At 43.1% G+C, this 17,758-nt stretch overlaps 1 protein-coding gene across 1 annotated transcript; it reads right to left on the bottom strand.

Moving 5' to 3' along the window:
- Nucleotides 1–8,413: 8,413 nt before the first annotated feature.
- On the bottom strand, nt 8,414–11,977 carry FGF6 (fibroblast growth factor 6). Its single transcript, XM_074869511.1, has 3 exons — nt 11,638–11,977; nt 10,629–10,732; nt 8,414–8,590 (listed from the first exon to the last, which is right to left on the bottom strand). The coding sequence occupies exons 1-3, from the start codon at nt 11,975–11,977 to the stop codon at nt 8,414–8,416; spliced, it is 621 nt and encodes a 206-aa protein (XP_074725612.1).
- Between the last annotated feature and the right edge of the window lie 5,781 nt (nt 11,978–17,758).

The following is a 17,758-nucleotide window of genomic DNA, read 5'->3' as shown; positions in this document are numbered from 1 at the left end:
ATCTAAAAAAGAAATGAGTGAAAACTTCTGAAAATTGTTTTCAGCTATCACTTCTCTGATGTACCCGTTTGCATGTTCCAAGGAAAGTAAACAAATTATCTGAAAGGAGCCTTTTTACTGAATTGAAAGCTTATTTTTTTCCTTAGAGGAAAACTCTGGCTACATTTTTTCATGAAACTCTAGTATAGTACCTGCCACTTGTCCAGAAAAACTGTGCTAGCTCAGTAGTTGATGGAGAAGTGGCTATAGCATTTGTATGATGCTCTAGATTTTGCTGGTGAGGTTACTCTGTTCAGTAAATTTCTTAACAATATGCTTGTTTCTAAGTGTGAGTGACCTCTCCTGTGTTTTTCTTTTTCCTTCTATATTTCTTTTTCCCCGGAGTTGTCGTTTCTGCAGGTGGCACACTGCCCCCTGGCAGTCAGAGCACCAGCATCTTCACCAGGGCTCCTGATTCTGCAAAGAGCATCTCTGGTAGTCGATGAACTGGAGACTGTATCACTTGTGGTCACTTATGGTCTCACAGCACTATTTGTAATAACGGTCAGTAAGATAATGGGGAAAAAAAGGGATTTCTTAACATGCTTTAAAATTTCTGTCTTCAATAATTTGGAAAAGGCTGCTGCTTTCCCATTCAAGGTGCTCCATGCTGCTAAATGGTATTTCCTGCCACAGATGTCATGAGGAATAGCAGGGGTATTCAATGAGCTTTGCCATTTTATGTCGTAGAACCATAGAATCATAAAATGGTTTGGGTTAGAAGGGACCTTTAAAGGTCTTGTAGTCCAACCCCCCTGCAACGAGCAGGGATATCTTCAACTAGATCAGGTTGAATGTTTCCTGGGATGGTGCATCTACCACCTTTCTGAGCGACCTGTGCCCGTGTTTCACCACCCTCATCATAAAGAATTTCTTCCTTATATCTAGTCTGAATCTACCCTCTTTTAGATTAAAACCATTAGCCCTTGTCCTATTGCAGCAGCCCCGACTAAAAAGTCTGTCCCCATCTTCCTTATAAGCCCCCTTTAATTACTGAAAGGCAGCAATAATCTCTCCCCAGAGCCTTCTCTTCTCCACGATGAACAACCCAATTCTGCCAGTCTTTCCTCACAGGAGAGGTGCTCCAGCCCTCCAATCATTTTTGTGGCCCTCTTCTGGACCTGCTCCAACAGGTCCATGTCTAGGTCCTTTAAGGCATTCTGCGTGGCACTGCCTTTGATGCCAAGGCTCAGGTTTTATGTTTGCAAAAACCGTGGCAAATCTGCAGATTGGAAAATTTGGAGTAGAAGCAAAGTAGTTTTCAATTTACCTGCCTAGCATTATGGAAATTTGCTCATCAGGAAGATACTTGAATCCCAAACGTTGTGTTCAGTGGCTTCCCAGTTAAAACTGTGACTTTCCTGTGTAAGGGTGGAACAGATACTAGCCCAGCGAGGGACCTGAAGCCTGTATGCAACCACAGCCATGAGGTGGTGGCCTCCTTTCCCCCTTGTGCCCAGGCCCATGGTGCAGAACCCATGCTTGGTCTCTGACCGCTAGCTGCTAAATTACAAAATAGCCACCAGAGGGCAATAATAATAACAGCCAATAAAAAATTGCAGTAATCAGCCTCAGGAGGTCAGACTTTCTACCTGTCTCTAGCACCGGAGATGTTAGGTGACATTTCAGGTTTCGGAATAACACCCTTTTCCCTGAAAGTGATCTGGGGCTGTGCTGAAGCCACACAGTTCATGTACCTGTGTCTTTCACCAAATCTTGTGTACCTACAACTGGGGTAGCTTTGCATCCAAGAGTTGTCAGAAAGCCTTATTTTTTCTTTCTTTCCTTCCCTTCAGGGAACTGAATCCTTCAGATAATTTCTGCAGACACTTGTGCTGGTCGGGGTGGGTTCCAGTAGGAAGGACATTTTCCGCTCAGTGCACAGGCAGATATGGTTTGTGTGAAGGCCCGACAGGAAGATGCCATCAGCTCTTAGACTGCCTTCCAGCAAAGCATGAGCTGTGCTGGTGACCCGTTTGAAACATCTGCCTGTGACTGGCCCCTTTTGAGTTGCTATCCAGAGTTTCATCCAGAGCTTAATGAATCATGAGGCTATCACAGGGGCCGTTGGAGGAGGTGGATAGGGAGGATTCTTCCTGATACACCCTCCCCTAGCTTTGAAGTTGGTCCTGCATTGAGCTAGAGGTGGGATCCAAGCCCTCCAGCAGTCCCTTCCACTCTGAATATCTCTGATTCCATGACTAGGATGTTCTGAGGGTAACACCTATTCAGCCTTTAACTTTCTTTGAGCAGAAAATGTTTCCTGCTCTTTCACATGTACATTTTTCTTTTTTTCATCTTGTTGTGATGGCTGGGCAGTTTTTGCTGGCTTCAGGAAGGTGTAGTGCTGCCCGCTTTCACCTGTGCTCCTCACACTGTAACCTCCAGCCAGCTCAGGGCTGACATATCTCTCAGGAGCTACTGACAACCCAGGCTCATCAAGCTAATGAAAACAGCACCTGCTGCCTCGTATAGATGGTGGGTCATCAGAGAAGCCAGAGCCTGAGTAAGTGGACAGATTATGGGCCTTTGCCAATGGCTTCAGGCCAGGGGACACAGAGGGCAGCGTGACTTGGGAGAGTGGGGAGAGAAGGGACGTGCTGGGATACTCCTGCTCTGCTCCGGGTGCAGGGAGAGATCTTTCAAGGAGCAGTTATATTTTCAGTGACAAGTCAGACAAAAGACTTGGGAGGAAAGAACAGAGTAGAGGAACAGGATTAGTGCAGGGAGCTGGGAGAGGTGCCTTTTTAAACCCTTTGACTATTATTTTTTTTAAATTGCATTTGCCATTGTGTATTAAAGCTTCTTCTTCCCTGACAAGCATCCCACAGCTTATCCAGGATTAGCAGCAGAGAGTTGCTGAGGTGAGAACCCAAGTCAAAGTGGTGAAGAAAAGGATAAGGTTACTGTGTCACAGGCGTACCTGTAGGAACAGGTACAGCATTAAGTTTCAAATGACCTGGGAAGGAGCAGAAAAAGGTGTAAACTGAGCAAAGTTCAGCCAAAATTGTTCCTGTTCTTCATAGAAATGTGGGGCTTAGCCACCATCTCTTGTCCCCCGAATTCCCTGATGATTTTTCATTCCCTGAGCTGAGAGCACAGGGTGGGAAGGGAGCATGGGAACCGTCCGTGCCTCCCAGGGTACCTGGGCACTTGCCTAGGTGTGTCTGGCCAGCGTCACCTTTCAAAGGGCAAACTGAGAAACAGGGAGGAGAAACTAGCCTGTGTCTGAGGGGGTGTCTTGTGAGATGGCCACGTGTAGATTTTTCCTCACCTCTGCAGATGACTCCTTACCAGATCGCTTATGTTTGTGTTTTGCTGGGGCTAGCTTGGTTTACATCAGCTGTGGTTTGTCCTGTTGTTTCCAGTCACTGCATGTGGGCTGTGTATCTTCTCCTGTTCCCACTTCCACCTACAGTGACTGGCCTCCAGAGCTGTAAACAAGGCACTTCTGTAGCAAGCAGAGCATTGCTTAACCCACCAGTGAAACATAGTCCTCTCTCAGGTGAAATGTGACACATATGCAGAGCCACGATAGGTGAGAATTTATGACGACTGGTAAGCAAAGGGAGTTATTACGGGGGAGCTTAGGCAGCTGAAACACAGATGCAGAGAATGGCGTTTAGCCAGCATGGTGGTGCTGATGTTCTTACACTCCTGAGAAGAGCTGCCAGCAATCAGAACTTTGGAGACTTGCCCACTCTGCAATATCATGCTGGTATGGATTAAACAGCGCACTTGTACCAAAACGCAGGTGGCAGATTCCCAGCTATTGGTTTCTAATACCTTAGTCCACGTCTCCAGATTGGGAGAAGTCTGTAATTTAACTAACTGAAGGACTGATTAAAAGACAACTCGGGAGTAGAGAAAGGGAGAGCAAAACTTACCAAATCACTGAAATGTAGTGGTCATTCCAAAATACCTAACTTTGAGGCATAGTGAGGTAAAAACCTTCAGCGATGGCTGCAGGAAGCTGCTCTCCCAGGTTAGTCCCAGGCAAGAAGAAAACACCATTTTAAAAAAAAAAAAGAAGCCTTTCTTATTTAATGAAGTGATATGCACGGGCAGTTACACACTGAAGAGCACTAGTAACAGGAGAGCAGCACTAAAACCTCCCCAGGTTAAAAAGCACTGGAATTTAGACAGGTGACTGTGACAGCTCGTCTTTAATCAGATTGCACTTTTATTTTCCTTCTCTTCTGTGAAACTCTATAACAAGCACAACTCTCTTATGACTTCCCAGGCAAGAATTCTGAAGAACACAAAAGTTGACCACAATTTTAAGTGTGCCATTAGGATCTCTGGTTCTAGAGGTGAATAAAAACTGTGTGTGGAGGGGAGGAATTAATACAGCAGTTCTGAAGCAGGGAAAGAAACAAATGTTAAGAGGGATTTGGAGTCAAAACACTACCAAAAATGTATAAAAGTTTATTTTATGAATACATTAAACTATTGTGCGCAGCACATACATATAAAAATAGAAGCAATTTCACAAACAATTGATTAGACAGTTTTGTGTTTCTTGCAAATTTACAGTCTCAATTGTGAGTCCATATTGAGTCAGAATATGAGGTATATTTTAGTGAAAAAAAAATAATGTGAGAACTTTGGCACCATTTTACTGTGCAAAATAAAATCTTGGAATTGAAATAGATAGTGAGGTATACAAAATTACTCTGCTTTTCCACTGTGTGTGTGTGTCTGCATCTCCGCATGTTTGGGGAAAACTAGATTATTTAAGACCATGATTCAGTTCCAGGCAAGACTGTTTTCTAACAGAGGTGGAGTAGGTCTTAAATTATTATGGGATTTACCTATGGAAGAAGAAACCTTGAAAATAGGTATCAACTCTACAAGAGAATCCCATGTGCAAAATATGGGCAAGACAGGCTGGTGTGGGGCATTCACAGCAATGCTTTCAAAGCTTGTAGCCCCTTTCATGACTCCGCGTTAATGCACACTGGGATGAGATATGCTCTGAAAGGGACCACCACAAGAACCATCAATAATAGGTTCCTAATTTGACTCTGATTTGGGAAACTCCTTTTTTTCCATGCATTTTCTTTACATAGTCACATATTCATGGAACTATTCTTTTGAAGAAACTTTTGCTTAAGAGTTTGCCAGATTATGCCCATATTCTCTCCATAGCTTCTGTATCATGTACATTCAGCTTACAAATGGTTTGGTTTTTTTTTTTTTCCTCTGTGCCAGCTCAACAAATTTATCCTGATGTGTGTAGAATGCATGGTGGTCTTCCTAAATCCTCCTTCTCCCATGCATGTGATAACGGCCTGAGGAGGAGGAGGTGGAATTTAGCTAATCAAGCATGAGGCAGAACAGTATCAGGCCATTTCCCACGCAAGTTACGTAACTTCTTGAACACTGCCACAGTGCATTCTGCTATGGTGAGCTGCCCCTAGGCTGCTTGCACATCCGCAGCAGTGTGTCAACACATACCTTAACTCCTCTCTTGAAAGCAGCCATGTATTCACTTAAGAAGCACCTCTGTCAAACTCCACAACGCTTCAGTACTGCGCTATTTGTGCTGGAGGGGTTTCCTGCCACGGTTACCACTCTCGACAGTGGCACCTTCTGTTGTCACTTCTGACAATGACTCTCATATTCGTCCGGATTCCTGGCACTGGGAGACCTTTTTTGATTTCAGTGTTGACTTCAGTGTTGATCTGGCATTGATATGTAATAAGGAAAAAGGAGTGGTGTAAAGAGTAACTCAGCAGAGTGACTGGTGGGGCTTTCCAAATGCCCCCCAAAACTGCATCTGCAAGGGTCTGCAGTTCTTAAGAACAAGCTCAGCCCAGCGGGCTGCATCCAAACAGGCTTCTTGTGACCTGGTCTACTTTTTGTTCTCACTGTTGACCAGTATGTGCAAAATGGAGTCAGTGAGTCTGATTCTCACCTGTTATGCCAGCTATCCCATTATTTATCAGTACTGGCAACAATAAATTACTCTAGACTGCACTGCTTTAAGAGGGAACAGACTTCATCCTATCCTAAGGACACCAGTTTAAGCTGTAATCAGAAACAAACTTGTGTGTCAGCATTCAAACTATGATTTCTTCTACGTCCACGTACTCTTCCCATCCTTCTTCAAACTTCAATTCAAAGACAGTTAGGAGTATAACACAAAGATACAGGTTGCCAGCTAACGTATTTCAGCACAGCAGTAGTCTTCCTATCTGTACCTCTAGGGACTCTAGGTCGATGTAATTGTCTGATATACTCCAAACTTTTCTCTGACCCACTCTCCCTACTCAAAACATCCCACTTCTTCTCTTAAAATGCACATTTTTTCCAAATCAAGTGCTGCACATATTGTGGATGAACAAAGTGTGCCAACTTGGCTTCTCTCTACATACTGCAAGACCAGAAAATGAAGAGTAAAACTCCTTTCCTTTGCCATATCCGAAGCGTCCCATTCATGTACTGTAAGCAGTGTTCCATTCTTTTTTTTTTTCTTCATTTACACTGTGATCAACACTTACATTTGAGCAAAATAAATTCAAGTATAAATCACACAGAAGTAGCCGGAAAACTGTATCTCCTTCACAAAACATTTGTCTTCACAATTTTTCAGAAAACATGGCTGTAGATACATCCTTGTAGGTGTGCTCTTTGGGCCAAATCTTCTGCAGCTATAAACTGATAGTCTCACTAAGCTGGTTTACTCCAACTGAGGATCTGGCTCTGACAGTGTTTTTCATGCATGTCAGAAGTCTCAAATTCGTCATGAATAGACACCCCCTGCAAATAGAATGGCATGTCAAGGCTGGACATAGCCACATTTTGGCTGGACGTGGGAGATTATCTTGCACTCAGATGTTCACTTCTGCAGCAGCATGGTCCATCTATGCTGAAAATGCTCATGCTCTGACATTGCATTGAATCTAGTTTCAAATTTAGGAGCACACCATCAGTGCAGGAATCCCAAGGCTTCTGGTAACTGACATTTATAGTGACTATTGACTTAGGGCCTCTTAAAATACTCTTTGAAAGGCACAGAGAATGCAGCTTCATTGGTGATCTGGAAAAAGGTTGTCAAAACAGTAAGGCAAGGTTATATACCATTTGTATGGCTTCTAGGCGAGCTTTGGAGAGTATTGCATACAGCTTGCTGTGTTGTCTTTGAAACAGATGCTTTGCAAGTGACAGAAATTGGAATAATGGCAGAAATTCCTCTGCCCCAACCCAGGAAGGAATGCTTATATAGCCTCCTTCTTTCTCTGTCCTTCATACCTCAGTGAGGTATGATAGAGAAGAACCAAATATACTTAAAGCATTAAATAGAAGAAAATTCAAAACAGAGAAGTTTTCTGAAATAACCCTTTGCTGGAAGTTTTCATTAATTTCATACATTTTAAAAAGTGCATCCTGCAGACCAGTTCTAGTTCTTAGAGATTAGCAAGGTTCAGCCTAAATGAAATATAGTGCCTTTAAATATTTATGTTCTTTTATGAGTGTATGCGTATAAAGGCACCTGGGCATCTAAAGACTGGGATGACTGATTCATTAAAAGTATGTAATTACATAGATACACACTCACACATCCCATGTCTATATATTGACAAGTATTTATATTAAAAGATGTACACATCTATATTTGAGGTGAGTCTAAACGAAGCTTACAAAATGCCATTGAAAATCCTCACCTCCAAACATATTTTGCATTTGGGATCTAACTGTGATTTATCCTGTGGCCCTTCCTAAGGGAAATTGATTGTAGATCTTCATTTTGCCAGCAAGTCCATGTGAGGAGACCCTGGAGAGTCCCTTCGGAGACAGAGGGACTCTGGTGGTAGACAGTTTGCTTGTGTAGAAATGGTTGTGGAATTGGCACCCTAATGATCAAAATAAATTGAGGACTTTACAAGACAGGACACAGTGTGTAGAAGGGGTGGTGCAGGCAGATATTCAGATGGAGTGAACTGCTTGAAGCTCTGGTGAAGCAAAGTCATCTGTTGATTTGGCCCATGATATGTAAACAGTTCACTGTGAAAGGTTATTATCTGAGGTAATTAATATTATTTAGTAAATAATCTATGATTGATTAGATGATTACCCACAGCCATTCTATGTCTTCCAAACACTTTCTTTGCACTCCAGCTTGCATTTTTCTCTGTTCAGCACCAAAGGAGGCACACAGCCATGTAAAATTTGTACAGAGTAGAAGAGAAGCAGCATCGTATTACATATGCTATGTGATGAATGTAGTACAAATATTTTTATCCAAATATACACATAGATATATAGACTTTTTATCAATGAACAGTATAAATACTTTACCTGGGAGATTATTCCCATGTGCAAAATGAAACAGTTTTTCCTGGGATTTAATCTTCTGTTTTGCTCATGTTCATATTCTCGGTAAAAAATGGGTCACTGTCATAGCAGGAGAAACCTTGTTTCCTCTTTTCACTCTCCCATGTTTGCTGAGTGCTATGTAAGCACCACGGTAAACATTTGATTCATATGCGTTGTAGTTATTGGGCAGCAAGGATTCTTTGAATTTGCACTCATCTTGGAAAACAGCCTAAAGAATGGAAAGGGGGGGGGGGGGGGGAGGAGGGAGAACAAAGCAGGTGAAATAAATATTTCACAAAGACTCAAGTCATTTTTCTTACTAGCATTTTTACAGAACTTGTTGCAGTGTGCAACAGGTGGTGCCGCAGTGACTGCATCCAACAATAAATCTCCCTCCCCAGTGCTAATTTGGTGTCAGATGAACTCACATGCCACCTGTCCAGATAATGGACTGTGTACTTCCTGTTACAGATCAAGTTAATTCATCATAAATCATGCATTTCTTCATTTTGTTTGCAAGCAATAATTTCTGTCAGCATCATGCCCTTTCGCCCAAATGACGTAGCTTTATTTCACATCTCCCCTCTGCAAGAGATCCCGTAATTTATAAAAGAATCATATGCTGGCTGTCAAAACCTTCAGCTCTCTTACAAGCAGCAACGGCCGGGGAGAACTATTTGCCTGAATAAAGCATTTAAATAAGATCTCAGATTAGCACTAAATCTTTTGTTAAATCATTAGTGATATTGTATTTAACTGCTAGTGAGATTATACATCAGGTTCTAAACCAGGAAAACAGTTTTATTTTTCTTCATATCACATCATGTACATCCACAGAGAGGGAGTTTTCTGGGAGAGGAGGTGTAAGAACAAGAAGGAGACAAATGCAGAGCACCAAGAAAATTAAAAGAGAAAGCATAATAATTCCCTGACATCAGGTCTGTCACATGAGACACCACCAGTGCTATTTGGACATCTTGGTAATAACACCATTCAAAGCTTGTAAGAGTTTAACTTAGGGCATTGCATTGTGCAAGGGAAAATGCACATCTCTTACAGCTTTTAAAAATGTCTGTGAAAATAAGCAAGACTGGATTGAAACTGATGGAAAAAAATCAAAGGGAGTTCTGAAGCCAGACCCTTCATTTCTTTAGAAAGACCTAGTCAAGGAAAACAAGTGGGCTTGTGGCACTTCTTAGGTGCTTGAAATCAGACATGATTGAAAGAACTTTCCTAGAGTGGAACCTGGAAAAGTCCCACTGTCATCTGTGAGAGAAGGAATCAGTCAGATTAGTAATGGCTACAGGTCCTTCACAACATTTGGTATTTTATTATGCGACTGAAATGTCTTGTTGAAATTACAGCTGTTTCAAAGGAAATGACTTTGTTGTTTCTTGACCAAAGAAACAAATGCAATCAGTGCCATTCATCACTTTGAGATGGAATGCTTCTGCCTGTTGCCCAGAGCCAGCCTCTTTCAAAAGCACTTCCTAACAAGCCCTTTTTCTGCTGCATGTTGAGACTGGAGATGCCCTGCTCAGGCCTCAGAGATTAAATTGCATTTAGATGACATTACTAGCACTTTCTAGATGAGGATGATGGTGATGGTGTTTCAGTATGACTTGCAGGCCTTTGTTAATAGCTATCATTGTTTTCTCACCCTTTGGGACTGATCTCAGAAAACTGGTCATTAAAATAACCCCAGGAACATATGTTGACTTTATAGGGTAGACTTCCTATTTATTCTTCATGGTGTGGTTGTTTTTGGAAGGGGGAGACATGTGGTCATGATTTTACTGATAGTAGCTGGTACAGATAGCTCTAATTGTACCTCTTCTACACACCTGTACGCTCACACATATGCATGCACTCACATATACACATGCTTTACCCCCTCGGGGGGTTTGCAGAGCACGCCCCTTTGCTTTACATGCAATGCAACGCAAAAAGGAATCAACAGGCTTCAGAGATGCAGTACTGAGCCCTTAGAAGAAGCCATCACTAATTGCTCTGTACTATTTGCAGAATACATACATTTTCCTAAGGTGCTCCCTGTACAGCTTTAAAATAACAGACCTCTAACAGCCACGCTGCTTGTTGCACTAAATAACACTGATGACACCAGGCTGGGCAGGCTCCCTGTAATTGAAAGGCTCTTTTCTCTGCTTGTAATCAGAGATTTTCGGGAGAAAACAAAAAACAAAAAAGAACCAAACCCCTTGCAGCCTTTGTTTAAGCCTTGAAAAACTGTTTACACTTGTACTCACCGTTCCATATAACTTCCCCTTGTTGTTCATTGCGATGAAGAGAGCACTTTTCACACCAAACAGGCTAACAACACCTCTCTCTACAGTGGATATTTCAAAGAGACCTACAAAGTAAGAAGTTCAATAGAAGCATTAGCACAGAATTTAGAGCAAATCAAAGTCAATTCAGATATAATTTATTTCTTTTTAAACCCTAATGAATTTTTCCTATTTTCTTTACTAGAATTATCTCCCTAGTCCAGCAAAATAGAAATAGAGAAGATCTTGTTTTCTCCTACATGCCGTAGGAATTTAAAATAATTATTGTGGCGTCGTAGTCACATGCAGAATAATCCTTTTGCTCTGTCAAACTCTTCTGATGTGTCAGACTCTTGGGTTTTCTAGTAAGTACATTATTTTTATCTAATATACTATAATTACAGAGTGTTATTGAGCTTCGGAGAAGTGTGGCTTGCATTTTCAAGTCCCCCACGATATCTTAGCTGCAAAAGATTTTAGCAACTGCCTTCTACAGGACATTCAAGCCCATAGGGCTAATGCTTTTCTTTAATCTTATGGTAACAGAACAGCGCCCATAAGAACAAGCAAACGAGGAACAGCAAGCCCCTTCCATGACCGAGTGTCCCAAAAGTACTAGTCAGCTAGGATTCAAATATCATGCTTTGGCACTCTGAGCTCAGCGACAACCTCCCAAATTCAAAAGGCAAAGGAGAAGGTGAGGAGTGAGCAAATGCAGCAGAGAAACAGTTTTCAGCCTGGTTTGTCTTTTCTCATCTGTGCAGTAAAGCAGAGTAAAAATAAATTGTATCTAAATTTGTCTAAGCATTTGTGACATGTTTCAGCCTGGAGGGTTCTAATGTTTATTGATCTCAGAGATTTTTAAAAGGCAACAGATGTAGCACAGATTAATAATATCAAGTAATAACATTTGCATTCTATGAAGGGTAATTACTAGAGTTCACAGCAATTAAGTGACATCTATTCTATTTCATTTCTGGATGCAACTCACTGTATTGGTTTTCATTGTGAACTCCGCTTATCTTTCCGTCTGGGAGGATTTGAAGGTGAAACCCGATGCCCACGTTGCAGTAAAGCCTCCGCTGCCTCTTGATTCCTAGCAAATAGTCACTCTCCCAGTTCACATCTGACTTCTCCCCTGACATCCCAGCAATGGACCTGGACAACAGAGATTGCCATCCTCTTTCCAGCAATGTGCCATTAGTTCTGCTTACAACTGGATGTGTTGAAGCAATCCCAGATAGAAAACCCAGGAGAACGAAAGCAGGCAACGTCCGGTGAATGCTGGCTTCGCAGGACATAGTGATGAGAAGTCTTTGTGCAGTGGTCATCCGGTTCACCTCCTGGGCACGTGGTCAGAATTAATGACCCTAAAAATACCGCCCTTCTTGTTTTTCTCCCTTCAGCATGGTGGCAGAGGCTTATTTTTGGAAAGCAAATAGAGATTGCTGACATGAAACTAAAGCCCGAGAGCAGTTGGGTTGGAAGCAGAGACAGGCCAGCAGGACCCAAACTGGTGGGGACCATGTTTTGTAGATCCTGCTCTCTGGTGGGCAGCCTCAGTTATATTTGATTGACCCATCTTTATAGTGCAGAGGCTGTCCCTCCCCACATCATCACTCTGACATCAACAGCTTGCCAAAGGTAAGCCTGCCACGGCTGTAACACTAACCTGCCGTCCTCCCAGGCTGGCTGAGGTTTGATGAATGCTGTCACCCAAGACCAGAGACAGGAGTGGGGTTTCATTGGCTGTTGAAAGCAAAGGAGTCAAATGGGTCGGGCAGTCGGAGGCCTCGCAGGCGGCTTCCTTATTTAGAGAAGAAGGTGTAAAAACAGTTATGGACCTCATCAGGGAGCAATGAAAACTTTGCAGTCACTTCCTTGGTGGCACGATCACTGGGTGTATGTCAGGGCAGCTCAATATTTGGGGAGAATTGGCTTGAAGTGCTCACTGCTCTTTTTGTACATACCCAGCAAATCCAAGGCACCTCTTACTATAGCAGCCCACGCGCTAGCAGCTTGTCTGTACCTCTAAAAGGAGCGCTGCTGGCTGGTTAACAGTGAGGTAAGCCATGTTAAAGGGAGAGGAAGCCCCGGGGCTTGCTCCTACTGTCTTTATGCAAGCACATTTCTGCTGCTTGCAGTGGGAATTCTGCTGAGCAGTGTGTGCAGGCTGGAGCACTGATCTTGCATTTGCACGTACCTGGGGATATTGGTATGTTCTTAAGTGATCATGGTTTTCACTGAGGTGACTTCCAAATGATGACATTTATTTGGGAAGGGTGTGTGCCTCTTGCAGGGGTGCATTTGTATTTACATTTGTAAGACAAGCGTTTAGGTAATGTGTTAAAGAAGAGGAGAAAGGGAAATGGCCACACCTCCCTGCTGTTTCACTGTCTCTTTTCCTCAAGCACAAATAATCTCTTTTTTTGTAATAAAGTATGAGCACCTTAACGAGCATCTTAATTTTCCTCTCCTTCCATTTGCTCAGACTGTCTTACTTGTTTCCCCTCATTTTGCACTGATGCTGTTTCAACTTCTTCGAAGCTGGACAGATTAGACTTTTATCTTCATTAGTTTCACAGGACTTATTAACACATTAGTGGGAGGAAAATGACTGAGATTTCTGCAAATATTTTTGCCAATATGTCTGTCAGCTTTTCACAGCACAGAACTTGCGTCGTCTATGTCATCTGAGATGCCTGCACGTTAATGAGGAGAGTACCTGGAAGCGTAATTGAACTGAGCACACCCGGCGTGACATAGAGTTTCACATTAACAGGGGTGTAACATGAGGCCTTGGATGCTGCAGACACTCAAGCAGGAGCACCACGAGCAAAGGGGAGGCAATGGCAGCCCTGAGGCAGGTGAGCGGTTAGATTCAGTGACGTAGGAAATACTGATTATTCTCAAGAGAGGCTTAGCTATAAAAAGATTGGGAACCACTGGACTAGACCCTCACTTGTGCCAGGTGGTGTTTCAAAACCTCTCTGCCTTTGTTGAAGCAGCACTTGGAATATCTTCTGCCTGTTGCTCACAATGAAAATCTCCAGGTCCTTTTCTCTCCTGCCTTCTACTTCATCTCATGATTTTTCAGCTATGCAAACTGCATATATAATTTGTTGCAAGGAATAATACTAGTGTTTTATACCCACTCAACATAGCTGCAGTCTTTATGAGAGGCCAGTGTGGGTGGGAAAGAAAGCCCAGGGTCACTGTTATAGAGCTGAAGCACTGATTTCCTACGTTGTTTTATGCTACAGTCTGAAGACCTGCACATTCCCAATGCACGTGACTCCTAGAAACATTATCTAATCTCAGAGCCATCACTGTAAAATATGCATTGTAAAATTTTCTTTCCAATCGACTTTTTATTTTCCCTACAGAATATTTCAAGTGTAATTTTGCAGTTTGCTCATAATCGGTGTCCTAGGAGGGAAATCAGAATACAGCTGCCAATGAGCAGGCAAAACCGCACTTGGTGGTTTCATGGGCTGGGGGAGGAGGGTGCAGGACTGCCTTTCCATCACCGGCTTTTGACCGCCTTTGCATCTTTGTGCCTTGTTTGTCAGGTTTCTCATAGCAAAGCCAAGGCATGGGCTAAAAGAGCTTCTCTAACTTGTGCTGGCACATCTGCCACTGCAGATTCCCAACAAGCTATTCTGATGGCTCAAGTCAAAGGAACACCTTGTGGGATGCACCCCGTCCCATACCGATACTTTCAACCCTAGAATGAATAGTAGATATAGTACAAAAAACTGGGGTAAATTCTGCTAAGTCTATGGGGTGCACAGCTTTGGCTTTTAGTCAGCCCAGCTAGAAAGTGACCGCTGAGAGCTGTGGTGGGCCAGGGTAGCTAGACCAGGGGACAGGTCTAGCTGGTTTCTTGCTGAGCAAGTAGAGCTGACAGCATACTGTATGGAAAGGGTGTCCAGATTGCTTGCTTGCAAAAATCAAGACTTCTCTTGCTTGATCTGGAAACCACAACAAATAGCTAAAAATCGTGATTTCACTGGGACATCTGGCCTTCATAAGAGCAAGACTCTTGGTATCTGGCCTAAGACCAAATGGTGTGCAGCTGGGAGATGAAGTGTATACTGTAGTCTTGTACTGCTCAGCAACCCTGCACTGGAGCTGAAACGAGTCTTGAACCATTCTGTAGTCTGATCTGTGGCCAGCAGGTTGCTGAGTTTCTGTGTATTCACAGAGTGGTCTGAAGATGAACTGCCATGTAAATCCTGGAGCTTTTGATTCGTTTAGGCAAGCCTTGTCTCCTCTAAAAGATGTCTCATTCTGGTTAAACTTGTCCTTTTGGCCCATGAAGTAACTGTTTCCAGAGAACACACTGTAATCTTTCGATTTTCAGATAGCATGTTGTCCTGGCTTCATGTGCCCAGTGAAATTTGGAAGGCATCAAGGGAGACACAAATAGCTTTTGCAGTAAAACAAATCCTGTGAACTCCAAAATGGTAAAAATTTACTTCACCAATCAGCCTCTGTTTACTCAAAATTTTAAGACCCTGGATGACAGTGCTTACTGTCTAATTAAAGTAACAAATTTTCATTGTCAGTATTTCAGTACAATATTAAAATAACCCCCCTTTGGAACACAGCAGTGTGGATCCACTTTCAGATAGTCTAGGAAAAGCCATGCAGCTGAGCAGTAACGTGATATGGATGCAGAGCATATCTTTCAAAAATGCATGATGACTTAGGGTACTAAGTTCCATTTTCAAATCTCTTAAAAGTCTCTCCCTATTTTAAGGCCTGGAAAGAGCAATCCCTCATTCAAACACAGAAGGACAGACTAAAATTATTCACCTTGCCTGTGTTGAAGACCGAGGCTGGTGGTGGAATGGATGAGAAGGGAGATTTCCAGGTGACAAATCTGACTGTTGTGGCAGGGTGAGTATTGCAGGCTCTGGATAACTTGCATAAAACTCTGTTAGCCCAAATATGACCATGGAGCCCCATCTTTAGGCTTGCACACAGAGAGGGTTATAGGCAAATCTTGCTCTTTATGACACAACCACAAATTCCTTCTTGCAGCAAAGCTGTTCTCAATGTACTATGAAGTAGCAGAGTAGAACTTGCAGGCTTTATCTTTACCATTTTCTGCACAAGATCTGCCCTAGGCTTATGACTGTTTAAAGCTTGGCATAGAAACCCAGAGGCAGGAAGTCCTCTGGGAAAGGAAATTGTGTTTCAACTTCTTTTCTATGCTAGGGGATGGGAGAAGAAGGTAACCCACATAACCTGCAGAAGCAGTTGACGTTGAGTTGGAAGGGGAACAGCCAAAGCTGCTGGTGATTGCGCTGACTCCCCTGTGGAGCTCTTGCCAGTGCAAGTTGAAGGAGACCTGGAGATTTGGAGCTCTTTAGAAGTGCATAAAGATCCTTCTATAGTGCAGAGCTGTCAGCAAGAGATACATTTTAGTGTAGCTGGCCTTCTGGTCCTTCTCCATTCGTGGGCACAATAACATCCACAGAATCACAGAATCATCAAGGTTGGAAAAGACCTTGAAGATCATCCAGTCCAACCATTAACCTCACACTGACCGTTCCCAACTACACCATATCCCTCAGCGCTATGTCCCACCCTGAACAGGTCTGAGGTGTCCATGTCTGCCTCTCCATATCTTACAGAGGTTGAAATGACTGTCATAAAACAGAGTGGTAACTCCACGGCAAACTTGTGGGTTCCCAAGCTGGTGTTCTGCGCACCAGCCCACACTGTCTCTCTCATCACCTCCTCAGCTGTTCCCACTCTGCAAGGACAGGCAGTCCCAGGTCAAAATGCTGAACTGAAAAAAGAAGTGACAGCCTCCAGCCCCCACAGGGATCTGTTTGGTGTTATCTATTAGAAGAGTGGAATGACATGGAACATGTTTAATTTGGTTTTAGTTATGTGCATGGCTTTCTCATTACAGCAGGAACAGGGACACTGCAGGAATAGGGGTGCTAAATGCCCCATTTAGGTAGCATTATTCATAGGAAAGCAAAAATAACTTTGTTTTGGTGGTGGTGGTGATGAGATTTTGTCCAAGAGCCCAACTGGCCAGACCTCTGGGTGATTCCTGACCATGGAAGCTATTCAGATGATATGCTGTAATCCAGTATAGAAGGTTAAAGGCAGCTTCTGCCATTTCCCAGGTAACTGTGTCTTCCTTGTGCTGTGTACCATTAGTTCAATTGAGGACTTTCTCTTGCATGCCAATTCTTTATCTGTTGGTCTGGATCCCTCCTCGTATTTCAGAGAAGAATTCTGAATCCTGGGCCTTTTGTGCAGTCATCTGAACTCTTTCCTGGTTTTGTCAACCTTTTTTCCTGCAAAGCAGGCAACACTTGAAGATCTAAAGCTAGTAATCCATCTTTGATAGCAGTTGCGATTTGTTAATTTCCATAGAAAAGATCCTATCTTTGACATCTCCTCCTGTCCTCTTCCCATTTCCCCTGCTGTGTTGGTGGGTGAAGAGAAGATAGGAAGATGCTGTGTGGATAGATACTGCATTCCTGAGTCCTGACCACAGCTACCTGAGAGGTAGAAGTGAAAGTCCTCAGATCCCTGGTAATTAGGTAGTATGTTTTAGTCTTTAAGTGGAACGTAAGACTTGAACTGAAGCATAACAGATGTTTCTAGCACACAACTGAATTGCCCTCTGGTCCCCAGGAGGTGAGGGAAAGCAACACTACTTCATGTTTTGGCTGCACTCACAGCATCTGAAGTCTTCAAGATCCCATAAGGTAGGAGGTGTGAGCACACAACTGAATTGCCCTCTGGTCCACAGAAGGTGAGGGAAAGCAACACTACTTCATGTTTTGGCTGCACTCACAGCATCTGAAGTCTTCAAAATCCCATAAGGTAGGAGGTGTGTAACATTTGTTTTCATGTTGCTCTTCCACAGGGGAAGACTGAAAGAGTTACTGGAGAGTGAGAGGAAGGGGGAGGGGTCAATATGCAGGGTGTCCCACCATGGGAGGAGAGGATAGTAGAGCTTGGTTCTAAGAAAAGGGTCCTTAGGCCACTTGAGGTGGGAAATTACTTCATATTCAGACACCAGTGTGTGGGTCCATGTGCACTGAAGGTCTAAGCTCGCAGTACAGGTAGTGGGG

Source organism: Strix uralensis, chromosome 5 (genome assembly GCF_047716275.1).
Source record: "Strix uralensis isolate ZFMK-TIS-50842 chromosome 5, bStrUra1, whole genome shotgun sequence".
Lineage (NCBI taxonomy): Eukaryota > Metazoa > Chordata > Aves > Strigiformes > Strigidae > Strix > Strix uralensis.
This window is presented reverse-complemented; position numbering and strand designations above follow the sequence as displayed.

Bases quoted from the DNA above. Each gene is read 5' to 3' on its own strand.
- FGF6 (XM_074869511.1), bottom strand. From the start codon at position 11,977: ATGACCACTGCACAAAGACTTCTCATCACTATGTCCTGCGAAGCCAGC. The intron at 10,733-11,637 runs GTGAGTTGCATC...CTTACTTTGTAG, and splicing joins TCACAATGAAAACCAATACA to GTCTCTTTGAAATATCCACT. The intron at 8,591-10,628 runs GTGAGTACAAGT...TCCATTCTTTAG, and splicing joins AGGGGAAGTTATATGGAACG to GCTGTTTTCCAAGATGAGTG.